At 44.0% G+C, this 12,164-nt stretch overlaps 1 protein-coding gene across 1 annotated transcript; it reads left to right on the top strand.

Moving 5' to 3' along the window:
* The first annotated feature begins 8,498 nt into the window (after positions 1-8,498).
* LOC148454466 (olfactory receptor 51G2-like) lies at positions 8,499-11,836 on the top strand. The gene is made up of 2 exons (XM_088460920.1): positions 8,499-8,618; positions 10,832-11,836. Exon 2 carries the CDS (start codon positions 10,838-10,840, stop codon positions 11,834-11,836), a length of 999 nt encoding a protein of 332 aa, XP_088317046.1. The 5' UTR covers positions 8,499-8,618; positions 10,832-10,837.
* The last annotated feature ends 328 nt before the right edge of the window (positions 11,837-12,164 follow it).

Here is a 12,164-nt window from a genome sequence, read left to right as displayed (position 1 = left end):
AACCAATTTAGGGGCATATTCAATTAGCCACAAAAAGTCAAGTAATTTTTGCCTGCCGGACTTTTCGCCGACAACGCTGGTTTTCCAACGCTGGTTATCCCCGTATTCAATTCCAAATCAGCAAAAACGGAACCCAGCGAATTCGAAACCAGTAAAAAGTCCCATCAGATTTGGAGAAATAAGCCGGCCCCCCCAAAAGATGCACTGACATTGGGGATCACTATAGATACCCCGAATATGTCTGCTGAAGGTATTTGGGGTACTTAAAAAAATCTCAGTAGCTGCTAATTAGCGTCTTTGCAGAAGTGGTGAAGAATAGTATTTAGCAGGTTTTTTATTCAGAAAATAAGTAGTCCCAGCAAATTTGGGGTACATGAAAATGGGGGCTAGCATATATTGAAGTTGCTAAAGTGAAGTTTTAAAAAACTTAAAAAAAACACCTGCCGCAAACACCTGCAATCTTAAAAACACCTGGGACATACTTGGGGACCCCCCAGGAGTCTATTTAGCTAGTTTTTAAGTTTGTCCCCCAACTTTGTTTTTTTTTGCCCCCAAAACTAAAGTACTTTTTAAGGGGGTTCTTAAGTTTTTTGTTTAGTTTTTTTGTAACACAGTTTACCTTTGGGGGGCTGTCCCAAGGGTGCAGGGTGGTTTCCGCAAGTTTGCACCCCAAAACCCCAATTCTGCATTTTTTCCACCTAGTTTCGTAGGCAAATCTTATTCGCCTATCCCAATACATTGACTTTCCGCACTGGCAAAAAGTCTGTGGAATTGAATACGGGATACGTTTTTGCCTGGCGAAATGACGTCACCGGCTAAACTTTTTCGTCGAAAACGGCTTATTGCGGCTTATTGAATATGCCCCTTAATGCTGAGGCAATGATAAGGTTTTCAATGAGTGGACAGTTGTCCCGGCTTACAACATGGTACGACATACTGCACAAGGTACGATGGCCTCCTGTTTACTGTATGTCACAATCAGATAGAGACTTAGGCCCTCATTCAGAGCCGTACGCTCTGAGCAGAGCGCACGCTCTGAATGAGGGCCACCCTCCATAAAAATGGAGCGTCCTCTTGGACGCTCGTATAGCTGTGGGTCACCACCCACAGCCTATACGAGCATGCAGTTTGATGGCCGCGATGGTCGTGACCATCGCGACCATCGAAAATGCGAGCCGGAGCCTGCGGTTGAGGTTTTCAACCGCAAGGCCCGGAGTGATTTTGGCTCTATCAGAGCCAAAATCACTCCCACTGACATCACTAGTGATGTCAGTGGGCAGGCTTCTGATGGGAGGCGTTCCCTTGGGAACGCCCCCGTCAGGGAGGCACGCCCACCAAAGGGGGCGTGCTGTCAATCAACATCGACAGCACGCCACCTGTGATCGGACACAATGAGCGAAGGACTTTCCTTCGCTCGTCGCGTCTGGCGCATGCGCACGACGGAGCTCCCTCCGTCATGCGCATGCTCAGTGCAGACCATCGACCCACTTGCGAGCGGACAGCCGCTTGCGAGTGGGTCTGAATCAGGGCCTTAATGAACAGTTGACAAAATTTTAACGCTACTATTAACACAATAGAGCAAAATGAACAAGGTTTAAAGCTCTCCTATGTCCGAAGACCCAAGCCACACAGCTAAGATGGCCGCCACTATATAAATTTTCATGCTGCGGTGCCATCATGGACACCTATTGTGGACTGAATATATAGCTAACGTTGTGTAAAGCATATTCAAATTTAATAACATGTTATATTTATTAGGTGGTGCTGTAATTTCTGGTGCTACACACCAGTTGCAGAAATGTATTTTAAATATGTCATTTTGGGGATAAGATTAGTTTTATGACCTTCTGACACAGGAAATTACATGTTAATTATTCTTGAATCATCAAAGGCTTAATACTAACCAGGCAGCACTTTCTGTGAAATGTGCACCAGGGGTCTCCTGTAGGTCTCTATGTAGTAAGAGCCAGCAGCGGGTAATTTGCAGAAAAGCAGTTTGCTGTTTATATCATTTCATGTAGAATTGAGCCATGTCCTATAATTATTATTTATAAAATTTTGTTGATAATGTTTCATGATGCGGGATGATAAATATGAATGGGTGCACATTTGTGTATAAATCCTAACTGGTGTATAGAGGCTGGGGGCTGGTTTACCCCCTGCCAACATGTACGCTGAAACCGCATAAAATGGGCTTTGTGTGCTCAGACAGGGGGTGCATCCTCGTGACCAGCTTGAGGGGGGTAACTATCATCTGTATGCTGCAATAATCCTAGTACCTTCAACTAGGGATATCTGTCGTTTCAAAGATATTTTATCTGGTGCTAATAAACTTCTTCTTGCTTAAAGTCACTGCATCGGCTTCTATACTGTGATGACCAGACGTACATGTGACTGAAAATCAGGTTCACACAGTGTAAAACACAAGCAGAGGAACTGAACAGAAGCAGAAAATATGATTTTATTATTTATAGGGATGAGCGGGTTCGGTTCCCTGAGAACCGAACCCATCCGAACTTTGGGGATCCGAGGCAGATCCGAGTCGGCTACGGTTTTCCCGTCAGACTCGGATCTGAAAATGAGGCAAAAACGTCTGTCGGATTCTTGCGGGTTTTGGATTCTATAAAGGTCCCGTGATCACCGCTATTTTTCATTTCACATGTGCAGAGTGAAGAGGGAGGGAGCTGGGACCTGTGCTGTGCTGTTGCTGATGCTGTGCATAGGGGCTGGCTGCTGTTGTCACTCAGGGGCTGGCTGCTGTTGTCACTCAGGGGCTGGCTGCTTAATGCCCTTATAGGGGCTGGCTGTTGTCCTGTCCTAAGGGCTGGCTGGCTGTTGTCTATAGAGGGGCTGGCTGGCTGTTGACATGTCCATAAGGGCTGGCTGTTATCTATAGAGGGGCTGGCTGGCTGTTGACATGCCCATAAGTGCTGGCTGTTGTCTATAGAGGGGCTGGCTGGCTGTTGACATGTCCATAAGGGCTGGCTGTTGTCTATAGAGGGGCTGGATGGCTGTTGACATGTCCATAAAGGCTGGCTGTTGTCTATAGAGGGGCTGGCTGGCTGTTGACATGTCCATAAGGGCTGGCTGTTGTTTATAGAGTGGCTGGCAGGCTGTTGTTCTGTCCATAGGGCTGGCTGTTGTCCTGTCCATAGGGGCTGGTTGTTGTCCTGTCCATAGGGGCTGGCTGGCTATACTGTAGTCCATAGGGGCTGGCTGGCTGTTGTCCATAGAGGCTGGCTGTTCTGCTGTGTTGTCCAGGGGGTGCTCTGTCCTTCAGGGGTGCTCTTCACCCACCCCCAGTGTAAAAAAAAACTTTTTTTTTTGTGTGCGTGTTAGCCACACCTGTCATCGACGTATGTGCGCAGGGGTGCTGTGCTGCTGTCTATCAAGGGTCTGCCATCTCTTTCAGGGGTTCACCCCCAGTGTGAAAAAAACAAACAATTTTTGGTGTGTGCGTGCCAGCCTGCCACACCACCAGTGAAAAAATAAAAACACATTTTTGGTTGTGTGTGTTAGTCACAACTGAGCTGCATTATAATTGCTTGGTGACACTGCTGTAAGGCCGCAGTGAGTATGGAGGACAGTCACATGACAGGAGAGCAGGATCGACATACCAGTCTTGTAGCTGCCAGCAGCAATCATGATGATGATAATGCAAGGCCGTCAACATCATCTATGAAGGCCAATGTACCAGGGCTTAAGTCAGACCATGTAAAAAAAATAAACTTTTACCCTGACAAAGAAAAAAAACCTAAATTAGCTTTAGAGAAACAAAAAATTGGCAATATGCCATTCACTACACAAAGCAGCAAGGAAAGGATAAGGCAGTGGCCTGCATATATGATGACTGATGGTTCTAATGATAATTTAAGCCCCTCTGCTTGTAGGAGAGGTGCAAAAAAAAATTACAATTGTTAAGACGAGTAAGACACCGGAACCAACTGTGTGCTCGGAAAAATCACAAATCCCCGAGGAGAGTCTAAGTGTGTCCGCTGTTGCCATGTGTGAGCCTGACCTTTCTAGTAATACTGTACTTGAAGAGGATCCTCCTTCCACCATTTTTGTGCCTTATGAAGTAGAAATCGAGGATGCTTCTGTGGAATTGCATGAGGAGGATGAGGAGGATATTAACTTATCTAGTTGGCAAAATAACAACAAGGATGATGAGGATGTTGATGATGATGATGATGAAGATGTTGATGATGAGGATGTTGATGATGATGATGAAGATGTTGATGCTGAGGATGTTTGTGTATAAACTGTAAATCGGGCAACAGTTGTTGCCCATGGTGGGAAAAATTCCATTGTTGCCATGCCTGGGCAAAGGGCCAAAAAATCCACTTCTCATGTGTGGAATAATTTCCACCCAAATCCAGACAACCATTGCCAAGCCATTTGTACCCGTTGCCATGTAACAGTGAGTAGAGGTAAGGACCTCAACCATCTTGGAACCTCTTCCCTGTTAAGTCACTTGCAGTACATTCATCAAATTGGAAAGGGTATTGAAATTTAAACTTTGGGGACAAAAAAACAAACAACAATCAGTCCAGTGTCACCAAGCTGCTCCCTTATATCTGGATCCAAGTGCCTGCAATATCCACCACCAACACCTGCATCATCATCAACATCCTCATTCATGATCAGAAGTAGTCCTGCATCCAATTTCATAAGCATGGCTGACTCCTCTCATATCCGTGATTCCTCAGAAGGATCCTTGAGTGCTAAGCCTGTTGCTGCTGCTGGGGGTGGATCTTCATCCCAGATGTAATTTAAAAAAACAATTGGCTATTAAACAGTCCTTTAATAGAGGAAGTAAGTATAACAGCTGTCAACTAGTTTCACAGTGGATCACTGACGCCATGACAGCTGTGCTAGTGTTAGATGGTGAAATAATAAAAAATGAGGATGATAGTGTGGAGGAAGTACAAAAGGAGGATGAGGGGGAAATTTGTGTCCTATATGATGCTAATGTGGATGTTGATGATGAGGATGTGGTTTGTGCAGCAGTTCTTGCTCATGATAAAAAGAAAGTCAGAAAAGCCACGTCTTGGGTGTGGAATTATTTTAATCCTAATTCTGACAACAGTTGTGAAGGTATCTGTTCCATTTGTAAAGCCAAAGTTAGCAGAGGAAGGGATGTTAACCATCTAGGCACCTCCTCCCTGTTACGTCATTTGCAGAAAGTTCATGCAATTTGTTTAACAAAATTCTAATAATTTGTAATATTAATAACAAGCAGTCCAGTATCAGCTACTGTACCAGCAGATTGGACCAGCACATGCAATCTCCACCACTAATTGAAGGTAGCCCTTCCAAAAAATGTTTTGTGGGGTCCCAGACAAACCACGGAGTTCAGCCATGAAAGTGTCAGTCCTAGTGGCTAAAGTGCTTGGTTTGTTAAACTGTGCATGTCCTTTGTAATATCCCACATAAGAGTGGGTGGGAGGGACAATACCAGCTTGCACCTCTTTTCTTTACTTTTCGCACAATTTGGGGCATTGCCGACTGACATTATTTTAGTTTATTAAACTGCCATCCTGTCTGCCACTGCTGTGTGGCAAAGTTTCATAGATGCACTATATTTTGTTAAACTGCTGTGTGTTTGTGCCGCTGCTCTGTTGCTTACTTTAGCCAGCCAGCTCGCTGCAGCCTTTGGCCTATATTTATGAAAAATAGTGAAATGGTTAAAAATGCATGGAAATGCCTGAAAATTATTGTTATTAAGGTTAATAATACTGTAGGATCAAAAATAGGCCCAAATTATGTGGTTTTAGCTGTTTATATAATTTTTTTGAAAAAATACAGATCCAAAACCAAAACCGGAAAACAAAACACCACCACAGTAAAGATCCAAAATCAGGGGAGATCCAAAACATGGGGGTCGGTGCACATCTCCACTTATTGCTGCAATTACTCTCCCAAGCAGCTTTCACTGGAGTGGAAACACCTATGGGAAGCTCCCTTCTCAGCTATGCTCCTACTTCGCAAATATACAGTACATTGCACCTATATTAATATGAGTACTACTAACCATGTCCTGTTCTACCACCATTATTATTTCATGTCTTCTAATGTTTTTTAAAAGACCTTTAAAATAACACTGTGTGGCCATGCCTGGGAACACCTCATTACTTTACATAGCAAAGAAGTGACTTTTGTTTAATTTCATACCTTATAATTGAAGTTTAGGACTTTACCTCAGGTGTGTTACTTTTAAGTCCATTGAAGAACAATGAATGAATGAGGAGAGAAGGAGGTAGAGGATCAAAGAGGAGAGGGGAGAGGAAAGTGCCGATCAGAGAGGGGTGGTGACAGAAGCCAATAAGAAAAGGCTAGGGGAATGGCAAAGAGCCGATCACATGGTAGAGATGGGAGGGAATTAAATAGGTGAGAAGTGAATGTAAGGGTGGCCCGGAGTGGAGGTGATCTGGGCAGCTTGAGGGAGCATGAAATGTAGAAACTGATCTCAGATCTATAACTTATTTAGGATATAGAGCAAACAAACTGAAATAAAAGGAACAGGCAGCCATCATACTGAGTAGTGCCCATTAATTCCGGGACCCTGGATGGTGCTCTCTGTCCATTTTGGCGCCCAGAGCTCATGCTCCACCGGAACCACCCTCGCTACTCCCCTTAGTGGAAGCCTATGAATACAGAGAATCAGGGTGTGGGCGCACAGTTGTATTTGTAGAGGAGCAAGGGGGAAGGAAAGCTATGACTGAAGAGAACCGGGGCGTGGGGACCCAGTGGTGTTTAGAGAAGACAGCGTGGAGGGACTCATGGTTGGAGAGAAACAGGGTGTGGTAACACAGAGGTGTTTAGAAAGGATAGGGGAGGGGGGTCATGTGTACTAACAATCTCCACCAAGACAGTGCTTACAGTAAAGTGCTTTCCCTGTTAAAAATTTCCTGTTACATAGGAGGAGTCTTTTGTGCTATTGAAAGTCTCCTGTACAGTGACTGATACTGCGCACACGACAGTTTCTGTATCATTTTATGAAAAATGGATTTGATAATTATGCCCCTTGGTCTCCTATATATCTTTGTATGTACTAATTGCTAGATTAACCTATTCTACCATGCACATACTGTCAGGGCCGGTGCAAGGTTTCTTGGCACCCTAGGCAAAACTTCAGCCTACTGTCCCCCTACCCCACTCTGAAACTCCCCCCAACACACACCAATACCAACTTTTGAGCCCCTCAGGTGAAAGTGTGGAGGTGGCATCTTAGAAGTTCTACAGCCGCCACCTCTCAGAGACATCCTTCATTTTGTGATAGGCCAACTCATGGGCGCCCCCAGATTCTGGCTCCTAAGGCTGCCTAATGGTAGAGCCGGCCCTGCATACTGTAAGACCTGGTGCCTTCAGCGAGTTATGGGAGAGAGGCGAAGACCTAATGCAAGTTTAAGACTGGAGGAAAACCTTTCAATAGGCAACAATTACAAAGTCCCACTTTCTACAAAAGTAGTTGTAAATATTCTTTTTGGCTGAGTATAATCGCAATAAATAATGAATAAAAATGAATAATAATGAATAAAAAGTATGTCTGACAGTAGGTAATATTTAATTTTGTTTAGTAATTTAAAAAATATTTTCGTACAAAATGGTTGGTTACGTCAGCTGAGTCCAGGTCCGTAGCTAGGGTAGTGTGGCCGGTGCCATCGCACATGGCACCACAGGTCAGGGGGCGCTGTTTGGGCCTGTCATATTTCTGTTTATTATCATTCTTGCTTGTAGCTTCCCCTTATTTCATCCCCAGCATCTCCTGGCCTCTCCTATCTCTTCCCTGGCCCTTCCCCATGAAGCCATGGCCCTTTTTTGGGTGCATTATGTCCCTTTGAAAAATGAGGGGGGCGCCATCTCTACCAATCTCTGTAATGTGGCATTTCTGTTGTGTATAATATTGTGTAACGTGGACTTTTTGACCTGCCATGAATCCCGTCTCACAACAGACCATTGATTTTAATAACAGAGCAAAACCTACATGACATTCTCTTCTACTTTTGCAGACAGCTGGACATTTGACTTTATTTCTATTATAACTAAGTGAATGAGCAATGACAACAAAAGCTTGAAGGGGTCCCGGTAGTGTGGGGTATGGCCAAGCATTGGGGCATTCCGGTGTAACGTCACACTGGGTCCCCCTGCGTTGTCCCATTCCATTACAGCAGATGATATTGCCCTTATCTCTCAGAAGTTCTTAGTCAAACATTTTAGGATAATTATTTAAACATGTCAATAAATTATAGGTAAATAAATCCATGGCTGCCAGTCTTTTTGGTTGCTGGGGTGCGCCTGTCTGCAACCTGATAATAAATATGTTTTGTGATTATTTTATAAAATTTTAGTCATTGCTTTTGAAGGTTTAATTTATCTTTGAAGTCATTGCGGGCCTGTTCATTAGGGAAAACCTAAAACTACGGCTGGTTAACGACCCTAAGGACTACGATGGACAACACGGATTATAAATCAACCAAGGAGCAAATCATTCTGCGCAGATCCCCGACTGACTTATCCATCTAGATGCATTTTATAAGAAGCTCTTCACAAGATGCTGCTCAGAACTGGGCTGAATATTGTTCCTGGAGCTTCCCAGTGTCCCCGAGGCAGCTCAGGTGAGCTTATTAGACTTTCTAATATAATATTGAGCTTTATGTAAGTATTATACAAAGTTACAGAATCAGCTGACGAGGTGCAGTACTGTGCAGGAATAAATCAGATTAGTACCTGTGGTTACATTATGGGGCAAAAAACAAGCAAGTAACTTTACAGCTGGACAGATGGATTGGGTATGATATCTCAGCAGTCGGTATGCCTTTTGCCAAAATGCTGACAGCATCCTGATGCTCGGAATCCCAACAGGGGTCTGTTAAGTATACTAACCCTCCCCCCTTCCTAACCCTCACCCTCCCTTGTTGCACCCTAATCCTAACCCTTCACACCCAGCACCCTAACCCTCCCCGTTACTGCCTAACACTAACTCTCCCCCTAGGTTCCTAATCCTAACTGTCCCCCCTTAGTGTGTATCCCTAACCCCCCAGTGGTGCCTAACCCTAACCCCCCCACCCAGTGCCTAACAGTAACCCCCCTTGGTGCCTAATGCTATCCTTAATGCTACATCCCAGACAGACAATGCTGCAATGCAAGGGGGGCAAATACATTTGCATGCAGGGTAAATACTGGCTGCTTCTGCATGTAGCCCACAATACTGGACATCTTTATTCTTACACTGCAATTAGAGTTCAGCTGGGGCACTGTATGTGTATACTGAGTTTGTGTTTATTGCCAGTCAGTGACACCATGCTATGGGCAGGTCCATATTATACGACATTGGGCTCATTTAGAGATATACGCAAACCCGATGGTCTACTGTATGTATGTCTCTGATGGTGAGAGATCTGCGCAGCATGTGTAGATCTTGTTCTGTGAGATCATTCGCAGTGCCACTTAAGCCGCAGTATGATTGGCACGCCGCTTCCAATACGTAGGCGTGCTGAGACCAGGGTCTGCTCTCTCTGACGCAGATTCCTGGCCCCGGCAGCATGAAAACGCCACCCATCCGGAGTAACCTGAGGGTTCTCAGATGATTAATGTTCGAGCAGATGATGCAATACCGCACCTTTGGGCACAGCAATGGATCACAGGAGGCGGCTATTTACACAAGATGCCTCCTGCGACTTTAGTGCTGCACAACAGCTAAATCCAAAAACACTGCTGCTGTGTCTCCTGCCTCTATCTTGTGTCAGGCCCATAATACATTAATGTGTCAGATGCAATGTCATGCTGAAAGAAATGTTTCAGTCAGAAACGTTTGTGAACCTATAAGATTCTCCATATCCGCAGTATAAACAGCGTCCTAATGAGATTACAAAAATCATTTACCTAAATGTACATTGCTATACACAGGAGAGGAGAGTTGTGAGTGAAAGCTAACACCTCATCAGCAAGCCTGAGGGGTACGGTTATACTCATAATGACCAATCGGTAACTTCTGTTTGCTGGTGGGAATGTTACTAACTCTGTATTTGAAAGATTGAGCTTGTTGTGGTGACACAACATCCAGATTGTCCAACATGACCCCTTCCATCAGGTACACAATGCTCTGCTCCTGGACTTCCCTCTTAATTGATGATTGCAGCCACCTGTGGTGAAACCCCTGTCTTATTTATTACCTATTTCAACACAGGTGACTGCAATCATAAGTTAGGTTGGAAGTAGCGCGGCAACCGTGGATGGTGAATGGTGAAAGGTCTACAGGGGAGAGTCATACTTTGGTATCATCTGCATAGAGATGATACTAAAATACAAATGAAAGTTTTAGTTTTCCAAGAGACGTGGCTTAGATAGAGAAGAGCAGAGGACCTAGGACAGAGCCTAGTGGTCTCCAACTGATAGAGGAAGCAGAGATGAGGTGATTCCAGGGAGACAAACATTGAGAGAGCAATTTGATAAAAAAGATGAGACCCATAATAGGACAGTGTCCTTAATAACTAGGGATTGTAGTGTTTGTATGAGAACAGACGCTGCTAAGCATTATGCCTCCTTAATGTCCCCTTTCTGCCCTTATCCCTGTTTTCTACAAATAGAACCTCTAAATGTGCGACACCTGTGGAGAGATTGCAAAACACGTCACTTGTGAACTGACCACATGTTGGACTATCAAGTTCCTTTTGCTGAAAAGAAGCTTTTCCAGCCCTACAGACACAGATACATAAGGTACTGTAGATATTACTTAGATGGGTTGGATTATGTTGGAAACCAATAATTAAAGCATGAGGTGGTTAATTTGTATGTACTCATATTAATTTTACTAACATCTTACCTCCAGGAAACCATGTTGCCATTGAACAACAGCCGTATTCCCGCTACATTCATCTTGATGGGCATGCCAGGTCTGGAAGCCATCTACAGCTGGATCTCTATTCCATTCTGCTTCATGTTTATCATATCATTTGTTGGGAATGGGCTAATTCTGCAAGTGATAATCAGAGAGTACAAACTCCACCAACCGATGTACCTCTTCCTCTCCATGCTGGCCATCACCGACATGTTCTTCACACTTTTCACATGTCCATCAGTGCTACCTATATTCTTATTCCACTCCCAGAACATCAGATCTGAAGTATGTCTCTTCCAGATGTTCTTCATCCACTCACTCTCCATCATTGAGTCCTCTCTATTGGTAGCAATGTCCTTTGACCGATTTGTAGCCATCTGTCACCCTCTGAGATACACATCCATTCTTACCAATTCTGTTATTACCAAGATCTGCTTGTTCTCTGTCCTCCGGGGGACTCTACTCCATGTACCCCCGGTGACTAGCCTCCTGTTCCTACCATATTGTAATAGCAATGTTCTGTCTCATTCTTACTGCTTGCACCAGGACGTTATGAAGTTGGCCTGTGATGGAACCAATACCTTCAACATCATGTATGGCCTTGCAGTCATCCTCTGCACATTTACTCTGGATGTGGTCCTTATTATCCTATCCTATGTCCTGATAATTAAAGCTGTGCTGGCCGTCACCTCAGTAACAGAGCAGTGTAGGTTATTTAACACATGTGTTTCTCACCTCTGTGCTGTTTTCATGTTCTATGTTCCTATTGTGGCATTATCCATTGTGCACAGATTTGGGATTCAGGTACCTCCAGTATTTATAAAGGTCATGGCCAATTCTTACCTGTTTATTCCACCCATGCTCAACCCCATCATTTACAGCATCAAGAGCAGACAGATCCGTGAAGGCTTGTACCAAATGTTCCACGAAAGAAGCCCAGATTTGTTACATGTTCCAAAAAGACATTTTGTCATTAGACCCATCTATTCCCAATAGTCTAAGTCAGAGGTCCTCAAGTACCCCAAACAGGTCATTTTTTTGGATTTATTTAATCATGTATCATGTAATTTAATGTATGTTGCTGGGTATGTAATTATTCCCCCTGTGTGCTTTCACAGACAAAAATCCTGAAAACATGAACTGTTGGGGGCACTTGAAGTCTGGAGTTGAGAAAAAAAAAGTATTTCAATGAATTATACAACAAAACACAATTCAAGTTTGCAGAACCTAAAAATTTAAGAAATACTTATTTTCTAAAATGAAAGCGATCAAAAGAAGCACAGCATGTTTAGTGAGGACAATACATGTGTTGTATAGCATGGTG

This window comes from Taudactylus pleione, unplaced genomic scaffold (genome assembly GCF_031769625.1).
Source record: "Taudactylus pleione unplaced genomic scaffold, aTauple2 ptg000990l, whole genome shotgun sequence".
Taxonomy (NCBI): domain Eukaryota; kingdom Metazoa; phylum Chordata; class Amphibia; order Anura; family Myobatrachidae; genus Taudactylus; species Taudactylus pleione.
This window is presented reverse-complemented; position numbering and strand designations above follow the sequence as displayed.

Bases quoted from the DNA above. Each gene is read 5' to 3' on its own strand.
- LOC148454466 (XM_088460920.1), top strand. From the start codon at position 10,838: ATGTTGCCATTGAACAACAGCCGTATTCCCGCTACATTCATCTTGATG.